The sequence below is a fragment of the Musca domestica genome, unplaced genomic scaffold (genome assembly GCF_030504385.1).
Source record: "Musca domestica strain aabys unplaced genomic scaffold, Musca_domestica.polishedcontigs.V.1.1 121, whole genome shotgun sequence".
NCBI lineage: Eukaryota > Metazoa > Arthropoda > Insecta > Diptera > Muscidae > Musca > Musca domestica.
Window position 1 is genome coordinate 255288 of NW_026712156.1, and position 20593 is coordinate 275880.

At 28.2% G+C, this 20593-nt stretch overlaps 1 protein-coding gene across 2 annotated transcripts in view; it reads left to right on the forward strand.

Annotated features, from left to right (window-relative positions):
* Positions 1-20593, forward strand: part of LOC101900124 (discoidin domain-containing receptor 2) — a 140308-nt gene that overhangs the window by 43085 nt on the left and 76630 nt on the right. For both annotated transcript variants that reach the window (XM_059118340.1, XM_059118341.1), the window contains exons 2-3: positions 5775-6058; positions 17922-18027. In XM_059118340.1, coding sequence (XP_058974323.1) covers positions 5863-6058; positions 17922-18027 — 302 coding nt within the window. In that variant the 5' untranslated portion in view covers positions 5775-5862. The remainder of the gene's footprint in view (positions 1-5774; positions 6059-17921; positions 18028-20593) is intronic.

Genomic DNA, 20593 nt, shown 5'->3' on the forward strand with positions numbered 1-20593 from the left:
CCAGGGTGTCATTATTAATTTAACCTATTTTCCACTTGCCGCCTTTGCAAAAAAATGCGAAAAAGAAGTAAAATAATGTGAAGGGAATGAAAATTTATTAAACGAAATTTAATACTGTCGACAAAATTAAAATGAAACGTTTCTACAGTGGTAGTTGCAGCAGCGCAGTATGGTAGGGGAGGGCAGAGGAAGTAATAGGCACTTTAAGAAAAAAATTTAAATTTAATACCAAAAAAAAGGCAGCAAAGCGCTAGAACATGGGAAAGTTAAAGGCACTTTAAGGAAAAAATATAAATTTAATAACAAAAATATACGCAGAAGGGTGGTAGGGGAGGGCATGGGATGTAATAGCCGCGTTAAGGAAAAATTGAAATTTAATCCAAAAAATATGCTTAAAATTTTAATATCGAGGTAATTCAATGAAATTTTTGTAGATCTCAGAGGAGGAACATATTTTTCGAAGTAAATCATAAAAATAAAAAAAAAAAAAAATAAAAAAATCCCGATAAATTATATAACCCCCATAAGGTCCAAAACCAAAAAAATATATATGCTCACAAAAGTTGTGGTTCATTTTCCCAGCTAAAAATTATTCGATGACCATCCAAAATAGTAGGCTTCTGCACTGTCCTAAACTCTAACGTCATGCGAAATTCGGTGTCGATTGCTCTACAATTATGAGCTGCAAAGCAACTGTAAAGTCAGGATTTTTTTTAAATTTTTTGGCCATTTGAATCCCTAGATATTCGAAAAACACTAGACTTCTATTCTCACCCTAACCCCTCCTCCTAGAGGGGATAAGCTTCCCCTCTCTTCCACAGAAATTCTTTAGGAATTTTCGGATCCTTTCCTTTTAGGTTTATAGTTCCTCGGTAATATCCAAAAAACAATGGGCCTCTATTCTGAACCTAACCCCATCTTCCAGAGGGGGTAAGTTTCCCCTCTCTTACACAATTTTTTTTATAAATTTTCGTATCCATTTCGTATCGTATTTATAGTGTCCTCGATAATATTACAGACAATAATAGGGATATTACGTCCATCCAAATGCTAGGCGAATGCTGGTCAGAACTTTTAATACAATTCAAAAATTGAGTCTTTTTTGTCCAGTTTTTAAAATATGATTAAAAACTCTCCTTAAAAGGGATTCGTATCAAGTCAAAATATTTAAAAAAAAAATTATTTGGCATAAAATTCTACTACAGGTCCTGGAAAAGTCAAAAGTCCATATTCTACCTAAATGCCAAAAATTCATATAAAACGGGGATTATTTTCGTCGTAAATTTTAACCCTCCAACGAGTCAAATATTTGGACTTTTTTGAAATTTTCGAAATAAGATTCCTTGAAGTCTGTGCATTTTAGGTATATAGTGTCTTTGGGAATATTACAGCTAATAAAACGCGGATTATTTTAATCCGCAGTTTTAACCCTTAAGCGAGTCAACAAAGGGGTCTTTTTGGTCCCTTTTTCAAAAAATCGTTAAATTCTCCCATTAAACAAGATCGTAACAAGTCAAAATATTCTACGAAATTATTTGCCATAATTCTACCATAGGTCCTAGAGACGTCAAAAATGATAATCTTGCCTAAACGTGTATTATAAACACATTTTAGGGTTAAAGTCATACTTTGTGTGACTTTTGCAAAAATCTCCAAAAAAGAATTATTTTATAGGGATGACACCAAAGACAGAAATATTCTTCATCAAATTTTACTATAAGTCTCCAACGAAAAGACATTTCCAATTCCAGTGGATAACAAATAATTATTTGCTTCAATATTTCCGAAAAATATACACAAAAATACTTCCTAATTTTTTGATCAATTTGACTTTTTTCGATTTGACGCCTGAAAGTAACCTAAAATTTCATTTAAGACAAAATCTGTTAAAATAAGAAATATTCTTTACAAAATTTCACTACAAGTCTCCGAATATATGATACATCTCAGCCGCATAGTTTTTGAGAAAATTAAATTCGAAATTTATGTACAACAAGTGAAAATTGTATGAAAAATACATTTTAGGGTTAAAACTGTACTTTATGTGAGTCTATGCAAAAATCTCCAACAATGCATCATTTTAGAAGGATAACTTCAAAGATGAAAATATTCTCCATCAAATTTCACTATGAGTCACCAACGAAATGGAATCTCTAACTCCACTTCTCATAAAAAATATTGTGCATCTATGTTTCCAAAAAAATAAAAAAAATAAATAAACACAAAAATACTTCCTATTTTTTGATCAATTTTTCCTCTGACTTTTATCGATTGGAGTCTGAAAGTAATCTAAAATTTAATTTAAGGCAAAATCTCTTAAAATAAGAAATATTCCCTACAAAATTTCACAATAAGTCTCCGAATATATGATACATCTCAGCCGAATAGTTTTTGAGAAACTTAATTTCGAAGTTTATGGACTACAAGTGCAAATTGTATGAAAAATACATTTTAGGGTTAAAACGGTACTTTATGTGAGTCTATGTAAATATATCCTACAATGCATCATTTTAGAAGGATAACTTCAAAGATGAAAATATTCTCCATTAAATTTTACTATAAGTCACCAACGAAATGAAATCTCTATCTTCACTGTATAGCAAAAAATTATGGGAAAATATTTCCTAATTTTTTGATCAATTTTTCCTCTGACTTTTTGCGAGTTGAGGCCTGAAAGTGACATCAAATTTCGTTTTAGGCAAAAGCTATTAAAATAAGAAATATTCTTTACAAAATTTCACTATAAGTTTCAGAATAAATGATACCTCTCAGCCGAATAGTTTTTAAGAAAATTAAATTCGAAATTTATGTGTAACAAGTGAAAATTGTATGAAAAATACATTTTAGGGTTAAAGCTTTACTTTATGTGAGTCTATGCAAAAATCTCCAATAATGCATCATTTTAGAAGGATGACGCCAAAGACAAAAATATTCTTCATCAAATTTTACTATAAGTCACCAACGAAATGAAATCTCTATCTTCACTGTATAGCAAAAAATTATTGGAAAATATTTCCTAATTTTTTGATAAATTTTCCTCTGACTTTTTGTCGATTGGACGCCTGAAAGTAACCTAAAATTTCGTTTTAGGCAAAAACTGTTAAAATAAGAAATATTCTTTACAAAATTTCACTATAAGTCTCTGAATATGTGATACCTCTCAGCCGAATAGTTTTTGAGAAAATAAAATTCGAAATTTATGTACAACAAATGAAAATTGTGTGAAAAATACATTTTAGTGTTAAAACTGTATTTTATGTGAGTCTATGCAAAAATCTCCAACAATGCATGTTTTTAGAAGGATAACTTCAAAGACGAAAATATTCTCCATCAAAATTTACTATGAATCACCAACGAAATGAATCATTTATCTTAACTGCATAACAGAAAATTATTGGAAAACTTTTTCTTTTTTTTTTTTTTTTTTGATCAAATTTTCCTCTGACTTTTTTCGATTTGACGCCTGAAAGTAATCTAAAATTTCATTTTAGGCAAAATCTGTTAAGATAAGAAATATTCCTCACAAAATTTTACTATAAGTCTTAGAATATATGATACATCTCAGCTGAATAGTTTTTGAGAAAATTAAATTCGAAATTTATGTACAACAAGTGAAAATTGTATGAAAAATACATTTTAGGGTTAAAATTTTAAACTTTATGTAAGTCTATGTAAAAATCTGCAACAAAGCACCATTTTAGAAGGATGACGTTAAAGACAAAAATATTCTCCATCAAATTTTACTATAAGTCACCAACGAAATGAAATATCTATCTTCACTGTATAACAAACAATTATTGGAAAATATTTCCAATTTTTTTTTTTTTTTTTTGATTAATTTTTCCTCTGACTTTTTTGCGCGTTGAGGCCTGAAAGTGACATCAAATTTCGTTTTAGGTAAAAGCTGTTAAAATAAGAAATATTCCTCACAAAATTTTAATATAAGTTCTAGAATAAATTATACCTCTCAGCCGAATAGTTTTTAAGAAAATTAAATTCGAAATTTATGTACAATAAGTGAAAATTGTGTGTTTGCCTTATTTACTCTTTATTTAACACGTTTTCAATCCGAGTCAAAATCTCCCTTTATATTTCATTTTTTGGAAAAAGTACCAAAGGAAGAATTATTCTACATCGAATATCATTTGGAGTCTTTGAACAAAAGAATTTTGGATATTCAATATTTACCATGAAAAAATCCAGAATAAAACTTATTTCACAAGAGATTGATTGATTAATTTTTTAAACTGTTTCTTTGACACTTTTCCAAACTCTCCCAAAAATCTCTTTTTAAAATTCATTTTTTGGCAAAAGTTTCAAAAGAAGAATTATTCTACATCAAATTCCATTGTGAGTCTCTGAACAAAAGAATTTTGAATATTCAATATTTACCATGAAAAAATAACATTAATTTTTCTACCAAAAAAAAAAAAAAAAAACCTTGAAAAATTGAGCACTTTTTTTCGTTCAAATTTTGTTATAATTTTTCTGTCCAAAAGCCAGCCTGGGTTGCGAAAATGCTAATTTGACTTGATAGTACTCATTTATAGATCAATACGCCAAATGGGGTCTAGGGTTCTTAGGCCAGAATTTTTTTCAAACTTTTTTGTTACTTTAATTTTTTTTAAATAATTAATAAAAATATAAAACTTTTCTGAATTCCATTTCTCTTTGCCTGAATTGATGAAAATTACTTTCGTTCCACATAATTCGTTATAATTTCCAGCTGATTTCATTTCAATGGAGAATTTAATGCCAAGTCTAAAAACCATTGTTTACATGTGAACATACATATGTCAAGCAATGTCAATTCTTCTTCTTGTTGCTGTTGTTATTGGATATATCAATTGTTTTTGGGAACAAAAGCGAAATCTGACATTTTTCTCCATAACACTTTGACATTTTAATGAATTAATAAAATAAAGCCAACAAGACATTGATGAAGTCTACAATTTAATGGGCTCTCTGCTTTTTTTTTTGCTCCACATTAAGTGGAAGAAGAGAGAGAGAGAGGGCGGGCAAAAAATATGTGTTAACAAAAAATTGTCTGTAACATACTTACGTCGTCTGTCTGTAGACCTCACTCTGTCTATGCAAGACCCCCGATGACAGCCATAGGGAAATAGCGAATCTTGAGTTTTTGTACTCCGCACACACACTTTCATACAAAATCTGTCTGCTATGTTTAGAAAAACGTCAGACATTGAGTGAATGAAAGAAAAAAAAACTTTGCTATTTTGACAGCTGTCAGTTTATGACAGTGGCATGTATTTCTTTTTTCATTGGTTTGGTCTTACTCTGGGTTCCTAGAGGTTTGCTAGCTGAAATGAGCTAGTTTGTAGGCAAATTTTTTTAAAGTGTTTTTTGCATTGCTCTCAAGGTATGACCCTATTTGCCATAACCCCTCCCCCCAACCCTCGGCACCCATGTTCAACATAAATTCCAATTATCTTTTGCTATTGTATCTCAAGGGGGAAAAAAGAACCGCCAGCCGCCAGCCGCCACCGAGTGCCAGTTATTGTTGACTTTAATTGAAGGCCTTAGACAGGCTAACAGCATGTGTTTGACATTAACAAAGAGCTTCTGTAACGGCATGGGGTCAGGCCAAAGAATACATATATTGAAAAGATGAAGATACCACTTCCAATTCCAAATATAACCTTGATTCTGAAAATAGCAAATATTTGTTTTTTTTTAATTTTCAATATTTTTTTAATAATTTTTGGATTTTTAATAAATCTCTTATAATTTGTTCTCTTTTCTTATCTTTACAGATCTCCTGCTAAGCAGCCATAAATACACTGCCTTGTGTAGCTACTTTTTTTGCTAAAACGAAAAACACAAAATCCTGAACAACAAAAAATGGCTAAAACCAAAATCATAGCATCATTACAACGACAACAACGACTCACCTTAATTTCTGCTAACACATCTACCACCAACAACAACTACACAACCACCTGCAAAATGTTCTCCCGCCAGTGCCTTTCCTATCAGCTTTTAACCCTCATCAGTGTGGTGCTATATCAGGCTGCGCATGCGCATGCCTTTGACATAGGTAAGTTAAAGAAAAACAAAACAAAAAAAAAAAAAAAAAAAACAAAAAAATTAAAAAAATCTATTTTACATCTCAAGAGAATAAAAGATTGAAGGAAAGGGAGAAGAGAGCGCGAGGTACTCCTTGGGGTATATTCCTCCAAATGGCTTTGAATTTGTTTGCCATTAAATATGATCAGCCGTTGTATTGTCATTAAGGCCCCGAACAAAGCCTTAAGGAAGCTGCTGCCAAATGCCCATAAAGGCCCCCTCGCTCTCCTCCCCTTTTCGTACTGTTGCATCCCAAAAAACCAACGGGGGTCTCCATCGAGCCAACTATCATTTTCCAATACTCCGCAATCGCATTCTTATGACTTTTTAATGGCCTCTTACACGGTTGGCGGTTGGCTTGTTTGGTCTTTTGTTGTTCTTTGTATTGTAGCCAGCTTCCCATAAGCCTCAAAGTCCCGCTGCTGACTTGTCTGGCGGCACATGTAGCAAGTTACGTTTTTGTTTTCTTTCAAGTCTTTCTTTTGTTAGTGGTTGCCTCCTTCTTTTTTTTCGCCCTCTCTCCCTCTCTCTCTCTCTCGCCAAAAATATATATTTCAACATTTAACTATTGACATTTTAATGGGGTGATGTTTCTTGTTGCCTGGCAAGCCAGGAATAAAGAAAAGACGAAGGAGAAGACGAAGTCGAAAAACTAACAACCAACAGTTGTCTTAAAGGATATTTGTTCTACACAATGTTTAATGTTGATTTATGGTTTTAAAACCACAACTCTGCAAGGAAATGGCGGAGAAGACACCTTAACTGACTTGGAGATGGGGGGGAGAGCTGAATATAAAATTTAGCTACAATTTAAATAAATTTCAGGTGTATTATTGCAAATTTGAAAAACGGAATTTTACAAAATTGGGTTTTGAGATCATTAAAATATTTTAAAAAATTTAAAAAATTAAAAAAAAAATAAAAATCATCAGATCATTAAAAAAATTGAAATAATTAATTTAAATTAAAAAAAAAACATTAAAAAAATTGAAAAAATTAATATAAATTAAAAAATAAATCTGAATAAAAAATAATTCAAAATCCAAATTTAATATATATTAATAAAAAAATAAATAAATAACCGACTAACTGCTATTAAAAAAATTTTTAAAAAATTTAAAAAAAAATATATTAAATTTTACGGAATTGAATTTAGACTAGAAAATTTTTAAAAAACTAAAAAAAAGTTTAAAAAATTAAAAAAAAAATAAAAATCATCAGGTCATCAAAAAAATTGAAAAAATTAATATAAATTAAAAAAAAAACATTAAAAAAATTGAAAAAATTGATATAAATTAAAAAAATAAATCTGCATTAAAAAATAATTCAAAATCCAAATTTAATATATATTAATAAAAAAAAAATATCTGACTAACTGCTATTAAAAAAGTTGTAAAAAATTAAAAAAAAATATTTAAAAAAATTATATTTAATTTTACGGAATTGAATTTTAAGATGACTAAAAAAAATTTTTTTAAATACTAAAAAAAATAAAAAACAAATTAAAAACCATTAGATCATTAAAAAATGGAAAAAAAATTGATATAAATTTAAAAAAAAAAAATTAAAAATTGAAAAAATTAATATAAATTAATAAAAATAAATCTGCGTTAAAAAATAATTCAAAATCCAAATTTAATATATATTAATAAAAAAAATAAATGCTATTAACAAAAAAAATAAATAAAATATTTAAAGAAAATTATATTAAAAAAATTTAAAAAAACTAAAAAAATTAAAAAAAAAAATAAAAACCATCAGATCATTAAAAAAAATGAAAAAAATTAATATAAATTAAAAAAAAAAACATTAATAAAATTGAAAAAATTAATAAAACTAAAAAGAAATAAATAAGCATTAAAAAATAATTCAAAATCCAAATTTAATATATATTAATAAAAAATAAATAAATAACCGACTAACTGCTACTAAAAAAATTTTAAAAAATCTAAAAAAAAAATATTAAAAAATAATTATATTAAATTTTACGGAATTGAATTTTAAGATGACTAAAAAAAATTTAAAAAACTAAAAAAAAAATTAAAAAAAAATAAAAAATCGTCAGATCATTAAAAAAAATAAATATAAATTAAAAAAAAAACATTAAAAAAATTGAAAAAATTAATATAAACTAAAAAGAAATAAATAAGCATTAAAAAATAATTCAAAATCCAAATTTAATATATATTATTAAAAAAATAACTGACTAACTGCTATTAAAAAATTTTAAAAAATTAAAAAAAATATTTAAAGAAAATTATATTAAATTTTACGGAATTGAATTTTAGGATGACTAAAAAAATTTTAAAAAACTAAAAAAAATAAAAAACCATTAGATCATTAAAAAATGGAAAATTGATTGATTGATATAAATTTAAAAAAAAAAAATAAGTTTAGATTTCTTCGAATTTGTCACCTTTGGCACGAATTATGGCCTTCAAACGGCCAATGAAACCGGCACACGCTGCTGAAGGGAAAGAGATACAATTCTGAAATTTGATATTTAGATTACCGATGGTACGTGTGTTTGAGATTTGGAAATGTGTCCTATATTTTTATAAGAAAAGTACTGAATGGTACTAAATTTGGTTTTGGGTGAAAGAGTTGAACTGGAATCCCCAAATTTTATATTGAAGTCTCTTTTGGCATTTAGGATTGAGATTTGGCTGTGGTTCGGAAATGTGTACTATATCATATAGATTTTTTTATGAATTTTTGTTCTTAATTTTTATTTATTATTTCTCAAAAAATCGGAATTACATTTTCTAACGATTTTTCTAGCGAAATTCCATTTTTTGTAGCTAAATAAAATTGATATTTTCATATGGCTAAATAAAATTGATATTTTCATATCTTCCCTTCCCTTCGTTTCACGGCCTTTCTTCCCCTCAAAATTTATTTGAATTTATTCGACAATTTATTATTTGAAAATAAAATCCCATTACCCATTATTGTAATGTCAAATGACAGGCACTTGGCATGCCTTTTAAATGTTTTCAATGATTATATCATCAATTAAATAACAAGCTATCAAACGTAACTCTTCGACAAGGCTGACTGACTGACTTGCTGGCTGGCTGACAATTGTTTACAGCATCTGCCTCTTCAGGACAGCTCGCAAGATGGGGCGTCAATCTCTATCTAAAATGAAATGCTAATTTAAATATTAAACGATTCCTTCAACTCAATTCGTTTATTTACTGAAGACCCTTTTTTGAAATCGATGCATTGTTTAAATCTTGTGTTCAGCTTTTTCCTTCGCCAACATGAACTGGATTTGGTGGTGGTAAATCCTCGGCTGACATGGTTGGTTGTTCCTTATAATCTTCCTTTTTCGCTTTTTTTTTGATACCACATGACAATTGACTTTTGAGCCATGTCTTCTTCCTCTCCGTCATGACTAACTAACTGGCTGTTTTGTATGAACACTTTATTACTTTTTGTTATGGCTGCGTGTGTGTGTATGTGTGTGTTTCTTGTGATTTAAACGCCACATACTTTATCCTCCACAAAACAAGCCTGGATGCGGCTCCTTCGTTCGATCTGTTCATCTTTGACTAAACATCACATCACAACGCATCACATCATTCTTTTGTATGCTACTTATGTATCAATGAAGGGAGTTGATTTCCTCTTTTCCCCTCTCCATATCTCTGATATTTTGTGTGTGTGTGTGTGCGCGCCATGTCCTTTGTGCTGGTGTCTCTGGGTATTTTCCACTCTGCAAATGATTTTTTTCCATCATTTTTTTCTATGCGAGTTATTCACTTGGAAGTAAATGCCTTAAAAATGTATCTTGTGTCTCTGTATTAGTGTGAGTGTTTGTTTAAAGAAGTAGGGATGATTACTTAAGGGGAGAATGGGGGAGGAGATAACCCGTTTATTTGTTCCCAGATCCAGTTGAAGCCTTTTTCTGAAATCGTATTCCAGAAAAATTTACCTTTTTGTTGACTATTTGATTTAGCAATCCTCTTCTCCTCAAGGTCTATTTTTAGGATTGCAGCTTTCCCAAGCTGCCCTCCGTCTAATTGTCTTTTAGCCACCTAGTCGTTTGCCCCTTGGCCTTGCTGCAAATAAAATCTCTGATACTTTTCTCAGAACTGTTTTCTGCCTTTATTTCTATTACTTCTCTTCCCCTTCCCTTCCCATCCCTTTCCATCCTTTCTACTCTTATGGGTTGGTTTTCCCATATTAAGGTTTCATTCCTAACATTATAATGTTGATTAAAGTTGATGTGCCGCATGAGTTGATTTTTTTCCCCAACGGCAGGGAGGACAGTGGATGTTAATAAGAAAATGGGGAAAATATATAGATATCTCGGACGCAAAGGTTACACTGCTAAGAGGCTATAGACCTCATTTAGAATTAATTTTTTTTTATTAATTTTTTAAAGCTCAAATTTTTTGAAATTTAGATTTTTGCAATTTTTTTTAATTTCACTATTTTGAAAAAAAAAAAAAATAAAATTCCTTTTTTTAATTTAATTTTTCTTTTTTGAAAAAAAAAAATATTTTTAAAATTCGGATATTAATTTTAATATAATTTTTATGTATTTCTCTAAATTTGATTTTTTCCAAAATTCGAATTTCTTAAAATTCGACTTGTTTTGAAAAAAAAAGATTTTTTCCAAAAGTCAATTTAAAAAAATTATATTTTCAAAATTAGAATTTTTTTTAATTAATTAAAGTTTTTTGAAAATTACTTTAAAATAGATTTTTGAAATTTTTTTTACATTAGATTTTTCAAATTTCGTCCTTAAAAAATCTATTTTTTTTTAATTAGACTTTTCTTTTAAAAAAAGCTACAGAGCTCAAAGAAAATTATTTTTTATTTGTTTTTGTTTCAATTCAATATTTGACTTTTGAAAAAAATATATTTTTGTAAAATTATTTTTTTCAAAATTTGAATTTTTTTGAAAAAAATATTTTTTCAAAATGCGGAATTTTAATATAATTTTTATGTATTCTTCAAAATTTGATTTTTTCGAAAATTCGACTTTTTTTAAATCGAAAAAATCGATTCGAAAATTCGAATTGTTTTGAAAAAAAAAGATTTTTTGCAAAAGTCACATTTTAAAAAAAAAAATACCATTTTCAAATTTCTATATTTTTTGAAATTCGACTTTTTTAAACAAACTATTTTTTTTTCAAAATTCGTATTTTGAATTCATTGTACTTTTTATTTATTATTTTAATTTCGATTTTTTTCCAAATTCTAATTTTTTAAAAAAAGAAAGATTTTTTTTCAAAGGTCGGACTTTTTTTTTAAAAAAAAATTATTTATTTTACCGGTCGACTCTTATTCAAAATTCGATATAGCTTTCTCGGTCGTCAAGATCGCACAGCTAGCAGGCTACAATATATTTTTAATAATATTATTTTAGTATATTTTTTTATTTATTACTTTTCTAATTTCTTTCTGACTTTTTGTAAAAAAAAAATCGATTTTTGTTCTCAAAATGTGACTTTTTTTGGAAAAATTTGATATTCGGTTTTGTAGTCGACAAGGTCGCACAGCTAGAAAATTTATATTAAATATATTTTTTATTATTTTTTTAATTCGTTTTTTTTTTTTCAAAATTCGCCTTCGTTTTTTTCAGAATCGATTTTTTTACAATAGTTTTTTTAGTCGATTTTTTTTTCAAAATTTGAATTTTGAATTTAGTATATTTTCTTCTTTTTATTTTATTTATTTTTATTCTTTTAAATTCTATTGTTTTCCAAGTTCCATTTTTTTTAATTCAACCTTTTTTAAAAAATGGGTTATTTCACAATTCGATTTTTTTTATTTTTTTTTTTTAAATTCGATATTTTCCACTAAAATGCTACAGATTAAGCTAATTTAAATTTAATACATTTTTTATATATTTTTCGAAAATTCTTTTTTTTCCAAAATTTAGTTTTTTTTTTCAAAAATTTGTTTTTTTTTTCAAAATTCGTTTTTTTTAATAAATCGAATTTTTCAATATTAGATTTTTTCCAAATTTTGATACTTTTTACTTTGAATTTGTAAGTAATACCCCATTGGGGGGATTTTTATTAGGTTTTTTAATTGCATTTTTTTTTTTCAAAAATTATAATTCGATATTTTCCACTAAAATGCTAAAAAAAAGCTAATTAAAATTTAAAAGCTAATTTAAATTTAATACATATTTTTTATATTTTTCAAAAATTCGTTTTTTTTTTTTAAATTTAGTTTTTCTTCAAAAATTTGTTTTTTTTTTTAAAAATTTCAAAATTAGTTTTTTTTTAATAAATCGATTTTTTCAATATTTGTTTTTTTCCAAATTTTGATACTTACTATTTTTTTTTAAAACGGTATTTTATGATCAATTTTTTTCAAAATTCCATATTTTTCACTTTTCTCTTAAATTGTTTATTTTTTGAATCCTAGTTTTTTACCGAATTTGTAAGTGATTCCTATTTGGGATATCATAATCAAGGCTGTATCCAATGACTTTCCCCACCAGATATACCCACCTCCAGTGCATGTGGAAATCCATGCATCGTTACAATTCATTTCCCAAACAGAAAGCGACTCTTTGGCCCATGTTGAAATGTTTGCAACCGATCTGGTAGAGAATTGTTACCCTTTGCCAAACAAAAAACACAAGACTACAACTGTGCTGTGAAGAGACTATGGGACTTACAACCTAGACAACCTTAGCCCTTAGTTGGGTTGTATTCTCCTATTTGCCAGCATTGCATTGTCGTTATGCATTCACATGGAAAATTTGTGTTCTGTTTGGTTAATGCCATTCAAGCATTTATGGGGTTTTCTTGTTCCTCCATTTTCGTTCTTTGCTGCATATGCCTCTGCTAGGAGGAATATCTGCACTCCTTCATTGAGCATGATGTTGTTGATGAGGATGATGATAAGCTTGACGAGCTGGAGGAAGGAGGAAAAAAAATACTCATGGAGTTGGGACAGAAATTCACTCACAGGCAGTCGAAAGGTTCATATGTTCCTCTAGCCCCACAAGAATGCTATCATTGTGACGTTTAACTACTGTTCGGCAAGAAGTTTGAAGAGGAAATGTATTTATTGGTTACCGAATGAGATATCTCTGCATAATTTGTTCAACTCAATGATGTTCAAGTCTGCTCCACAATCTACACAACATTTTCATTGTGTTGTGGCATGATGCTTCATTCCAACAGCAAACATCTTTCCAAACCCAGATCCGGGCACATCTGTTGAACCACTTTAGGTTTTTAGCTGGAGATTAAAATTGCAATCGTTTTTTTTTTCTCTCTCTCTCTCTCTCTTTCTCGACACAACAATGCCATGGATTGCTTGCTCTCCTCGATGATGTCGGAAATCATTTGCATAAGTTTTTATCAAAACTGATTTAGTCAATGTGGTCGGGGTTCACTTAATAAATGATTACTATCACAACCTGCATACAGGCAGACCGACAGACACTCCGACTGACAGACATATATTACCTTAGACAGGCTCTGATGGTTATCCATAACACATTCTCTCAAGTCTAGTCAATTGTCGTTCATTCATTCACTTTGGATTTCATGTCATTTATTATTATTATTATTGTTGTTGTTGTTGTTGTTCGGATGCATCTTCTTCTTCTTCCTCCCGTTCTTGTTGTTGAGTATATTTATGTATCAAGATCTCTGGAATATTTTGCAATAATGTTCTAGGTGTATCCATCCATCCATTCATTTATTTTATCCTTTTTATTCCATCTCATGTTGGCATGTTAAGATTGGGGAAGGGGGGGAGAGGTATATCTATGATACAAATTTAAATTTATTGCATTTTGAACATGTTCAAGCAAATTAATGAGATTCCATAAATATTTTTTTTTTTTTCGTTCTAACAAGTATTGGTATGGAGGTTGGAAGTTAATATATTTTAAAGGTTAGACGATTGAGATAAAATGTCAATAAATCTGATTTTACGAAAAGGATAGAAACCGGGATGTAGGGGGAAAAATACATTGGAAATTTGAAAGGATATAAGGTATACTTATATTCTTTAAGAAGAGGCCGATATTAGGGGACTTAATTTTTTTGGAGGAATTTTAAGGGATAAAATTCACTAGGAAAATTTACAAGGGAAAGGATGCAAGGATGACCAAAATTCTTTGGGGAAGGACGGAAATTAGGGGACTTTTTTTTGGAGCGAATTGTAGAGGTTAAAATTCACTAGAAAAAATTACATGGGAATATACTCACATTAGCGGATTAATATTTTCGTACAATTTTTCAGAAGAAAACCCACATTTCTCACTCAAATTTCCTGAGAAGCTTATTTTAAACGCCTTACCTTTAGGAACTAAGATTTTCTGAAAATTATCAAGAGGTGGTCCATATTTAAGGACCAAACTTTACTGAAAATTCCGCAGAAAAAATCGAGCGAAAAAAATATATTCTAAAAAATTACCTCAAATTTCCTGAAGAGTTTTTTTCTAAAGAACCTACCTTTAAGAATTAAAGTTGTCTGAAAATTATCGAGAAAAGGTCCATATCAAACTTCACTGAAAATGTTCCAGAAAAGGTCTAACGCTTGGAGACTAAAATCCAAAAAATATCTGAAATATCCCGCATTTGGGACAGTCGATTGAAAATCTGTCAAAATGTGGTTTTAAAATATCCACGGTTGAAGACTTAAATTCCCTAGGCCTTTTTTTTTAGAAAGCAGCCCATTTTTAGGGAGTAAAGTTCCCTGTTTGTGGACAAAATTCTTTGGGGAAGATAAATTACATAAAAATAGCATACTTTTGAGAACCAACATCCTCTGAAAATTCTATAGAAAAGTTACCATGTTTGAGGAAAATTTCCGATACTAAGGGGCTAGAATTCCCAAAATTTTTCTCAAGAAAAAGTCACATATTTTTGAAATTACAACTAATCCACATCTGGGGAATAAAATACCCTGTTTGAAAACTAAAATTGTCTTAGAAAAAAAATAACATAAAAATTTCTGAAAAAAGGTCCAAGTTTTGGGACAAAAAAAAAAAAAAAAAAAAAAAAAAAAAAAAACGTGAGACTAACGCTTATCTACATATGACGAATAAAATGCCATTTTTGAAGACTAAAATCCCCTAAAAAACAAAAAAAAAAAAAAAATCCTGAAGAAAGGTACTCGGCGTGGGAATTAAAATCAACCTATTTTTTTTTTTTTGAAAATTGTAAATGTTTTGAATCTAGATTCCCTGAAAATTTTCTCTAAAGAGTTCTTAAAGATTTCGACCTAAAATTAAGTGAAAAATATTTACGTTCCGGGTCTCCATAAAATCTTTATAAAAGCACTCAAGATTTCCTAAATATTCTAAAAAAAATTGTCCACATTTGATAAGTAATATTTTTTTCGAAATTCTCTAGACGTTTTAGAACTACATACCCCTCACTTGGAAACTTAAAGTCCCTGAGATTTCTGTAAAAAATGGCTCAAGTTTAATTCCCAAGGTTCTCTATCCAAATTTCAAATTCCTCGACAATTCTCTACTTAAAGTTTGGGTACTAACATTAACTGAAAGTTTTTTTTTCCATAAAAATTTAAGGCATGGGGGATAAAATACTCTAAAAATTTTTCAGAACGGAGCCTATATGTATCAAATTCTCAAAAAAAAAATCTCTAAAAAGTTCGAATGTTTGGGGACAAAATTGACTTCAAAACAACTTGGGAAACGGCCAACATTCATCATTAACAGAAAGTCCTACATATAGGTGCCCAGCTTCTGTGGAAAAAGACCAGTGTTCAGATATTTAAACACAGCTAAAAATTTCCGAGGATTAAAGACTAAAATTCTCTCAAAAACGGGCCACAAAGGGGGAGAAAAATCACCAAAATGACCACTTTCGGAGATTTAACTATAATTCTTTACAGAAATTTTCTACGATTGGTATCTTGAATTTGTAGAGAATGTCCCACCAAAAAAAAAAAAAAACTTTTTGGATAGTAAAATTCTTTAAAAAAAAACGACCCACAAATGGGGACTCCAAAAATCGAGGGGCTTGTGGGACTAAAATACCCCCTTTCATATATAAAATGCTACAATTAGTTATAGAAAACCTCCTCGATTGGTAACATACATTTTGTAGAGATTGTCCCACAAAAAAAAAAAAAAAAAATATTTCTACACTATAAATTAAAAATTATAATAGACTATAATTCTTAAAAAAACGGAGAAAAAATACCGAAATATCCAAAAGATAATAAAAATCTACTTTTCTGGACTTCAAAAATCTGGGCGCTTGTGGGACTAAAATACCCACTTTCAGAGACTAAATGCTAATATTCTCTAAAGAAAACCTCCACTATTGGTAACGTAAATTTTGAATAGAATATCCCACAAAAAAATTTCAATAAAACAAAAAATCTACGTTTCTGGATTGACTTTTTAAAAAAATAGGGAGTTAACTTTGTACTTAGGAAGCAGAAGCAAGTCGAACTGAAAAAATAGAGAATCTGGTCAAAAATATTCCGAAAAACGAAATATTACCCAGCATGTGTTTGTTTTCCCTGGACTATTCCCCACTACCTATTCTGGGCATTTGGCCAAAATCTCTCCAAAAAACATAGAAAAGACAGGGGGCTTAGCATTTTCCTGAGGCCCTAGGTTAGAGACCAATTTTTTGCGGTATTTGTCAAAAACCCCCCAAAAACCATAGAAAAGACAGTGGACTTAGCATTTGTCTGAGGCCCTCGGTTAAGGGCCATTTATTAATTTTTATTAGATATTTAAACTAAATTTTAAAAGCCTTGCCTTTGGTGGAAATTTTTTCAAAGATCTCGAATGTCAAAGATCGCTTAGTGATATCCCCAGCTTATTTGGAATATCGTGTCAAATTATTAAAAAAAAAAAAGCTTTGTATGTCTCTGCCATTCATGTCTCATGGAATACAAAGTCTTTTGCATAAAGCATGAATGACAAACATGCAAACCCCGATCATGCAACAGAAAAAGAATTTATATCAGGAAGGAAAAAAAGACAGTCTTTCATTCTTACAACCCAAAGAAACGCCTCTACTTAATGGACAATGAGGGGTAGTTATGCACTTCCAACACGCAACATGTGTCATACGGACCCAAAAACAAGAAAAAAAAAATAATTATGAAAATAAAACAGTAAATAAAAAAAATTAAAAATAAAAATCATGTGTCAAAAAAAAAATATTCAATAATAAATGGCAGTGGTCAAAGTCAAAATCTCACAAAATCACTTCCAAAGACAAGTGCTTAGCGAGCGTTTAAATTGGGGAGAAAAGATTTAAGTTGATGTCAATATTTCATAAATGCTTCAGTTAGTTTGATAAATTTGACATGGAAATGTTATAGTTTTTTTCCTAAACATAAACAACAATAAAACACACACAACAACAACAATACTAATAAATTCAAGAAAATACAATGTTTGATTTTTCTTATTTTTCCCCCTCCAAGCCAACTGTATGTTGTGTGAGGGAAATTTATGTTTATGTCTTTTGAAATAATTTCCCCTCCATTGTGTCTGCTGTTGCGATGCTTTTCTTTTGTGAAAGACAATTTCAAGAATTTCCATTTTCTGTCTGTTTAGCGTTTTAAATGTAAATTTTTCTCTTAATTAATTGTCGTGTTCTTTGTTGTGTGTTAATTTGGGGTGAGGCGTTCGTTTTCTCCATCTTCTTCTTCGTCTTTATTCCTTAATGTCTTTTTGTCCGCATTCTGAATTAATTAGTGAGAGATTTTCTTTGTATTTCGTTGTTTTTATTTTTTTTTTTTGTTTATATATATTTTTTAATTTATAGTTTTTTGATTTTTAAATAATGTTAAATGTTTCATTGTGTATATTTTTTAATTTTCTTTTTTTCTCTCCCTCTCCATTACAGCCACATGCAATATGCCTCTGGGCATGGAATCTGGTGCAATCACAGATGCTCAAATTACAGCGAGTTCAGCCCATGATACCGGCTTCGTTGGACCACAGCATGCGAGGTAAGTTGACAAATGTTAAAGAAGTTTTGTTTTGGAATAAATAGTGGAAAATTAAAAAAAAGTAATAAAAAACCAAAAAAGGTTTTGAAAAATAACGATTTTGGAACAGAAATTTTCTAGAAAAATGTTGTTTTAAAAAATATATTTTGAATGAATCCATAAACGTGGGTGTTTTAAAAAATATTTTTCAAAGAATTCATAAACGTGAATTTTTTAAAAAAAAATTTAAAGAATCCATAAACGTGATTTTTTTTTTAAAAAACTTTTTTTAAAGAATCAATAATCTTGGATTTTTTAAAAACATATTTTTTCAAAGAATCGATAAACGTGGATTTTTTTAAAGAATTTTTAAACGTGGATTTTTTAAAAAATATTTTTTCAAAGAATCCGTAAACGAGGATTTTTTAAAAAAATATTTTTTCAAAGAATTTTTAAACGTGGATTTTTTAAAAACATATTTTTTCAAAGAATTTTTAAACGTGGATTTTTTAAAAACATATTTTTTCAAAGAATTTTTAAACGTGGATTTTTTAAAAAATATTTTTTCAAAGAATCCATAAACGTAGATTTTTTAAAAATTATTTTTTCAAAGAATCCATAAACGTGGGTGTTTTAAAAAATATTTTTCAAAGAATTCAGAAACGTGAATTTTTAAAAAAAAATTTTAAAGAATCCATAAACGTTATTTTTTTTTTAAAAAACTTTTTTTAAAGAATCAATAATCTTGGATTTTTTAAAAACATATTTTTTCAAAGAATCGATAAACGTGGATTTTTTTAAAGAATTTTTAAACGTTTTAAACGTGGATTTTTTAAAAACATATTTTTTCAAAGAATTTTTAAACGTGGATTTTTTAAAAACATATTTTTTCAAAGAATCCATAAACGTGGATTTTTTAAAGAATTTTTAAACGTGGGTTTTTTAAAAACATATTTTTTCAAAGAATCCATTATCGTGGATTTTTTTAAAAATATTTTTTCAAAGAATTCATAAACTTGGATTTTTTAAAAAATATTTTCTCAAAGAATCCATAAGATTTTTAAAAAAATATTTTTTCAAAAAGTTCTTAAACGTGTATTTTGTTAAAAATATTTTTTTAACGAATTATTAAACGTGGATTTTTTAAAAAAATATTTTTTCAAAGAATTTTTAAACGTGGATTTTTAAAAAAAATATTTTTTCAAAGAATTCTAAAACGTGGATTTTTAAAAAATATTTTTTCAAAGAATTCTAAAACGTGGATTTTTAAAAAATATTTTTTCAAAGAGTTCTTAAACGTGGATTTTTTATAAAAATATTTTTTCAAAGAATCCATAAACGTGGAGTTTTTTAAAAATATTTTTTCAAAGAATCCATAAACGTGGAGTTTTTTAAAAATATTTTTTCAAAGAATTTTTAAACATGGATTTTTTAAAAAAAATATTTTTTCAAAGAATTTTTAAACGTGGATTTTAAAAAAAAATATTTTTTTTATATATTTTATATATATTTTGAAAAAATCTATAAAATCTCATTTAGTAACTAAAATTCTGGAGAAGAAGTCTAAAATTCCGTGAAAGAGCCAACATCGGAAAAAGTCGTCTTAAAAATGGCCTACGTTTGGTAGCCCAAATTTTGAAATAAAATTCGTAATTCGTAATTAATTGGGAATGGACTTCCTATAGGAACATTAGTTTAAAAATTTACTTTTGGGGACCAATACTATCTTCTATACTAATTTCTGCAAAATTCGAGGATTAGATTTTTTTTTAAAGTAGTCATTGTAAAGAGCCCAAATTATTTTAATATTTCTTATGTAAATCTTTTTTTTATATTAGAATTTTCTTGAGAAAAGCACATTTCTCTCCCTTTTGGCGACATATTTAATCACCCCTTAATTTTTTCAATAAATTAGTAATTATTTTTTTATTTATTTTTTTTTTTAATATTGTGGATTTTTCTATTTTTGTGCCAAATATCAAATCTGCCTTTGTTTTCCTCAAATACAGTTTTGAATATATAGCATTTTCTTGGAAAAAATTGCTTCCTCTCCATTCGATGAACAATTTAAAAACCCCTTAAGATTTTCAAAACCTTAGTAATTATTTTTGAAAATATTTTCTTTTTCCATATTTTTTCAAATTCTGTAGACTTTGCTCTTTGTGTAAAAAAAAAAAACTTTCTAAAAAATGCAAATTTTGGAGATTAATTTTTTAAAGTCCTTGTTTTTTTTTGGCGAGATGTTTTTAGAAACTTTAAATTTTTTAAATAATTTTTTCCATATTTAGCATTTTCTTGGAAAAAAAAACACCTCCTCTCCCTTCGCTGAACAATTTAATAGCTCCCCAACTTTTTCAACACCCCCATAATTATTTTTTAAAAATAAATTTCCTTATTGCCATTTTTTTTTCTTCCATCTGATGATTTCTCCAATTCCATTTTGGTTAAATTTATTTTGGCCACCTGCCAATTTGCCATGTCAATATTGTTCTCTTCTCTTCCGGTTTTTTTTTTCGAAATCACAAAAAAAAAAAAAACGTCAATTTAATCAACATAAACTATGTGATGAAACGATGAGAGTGGAAGA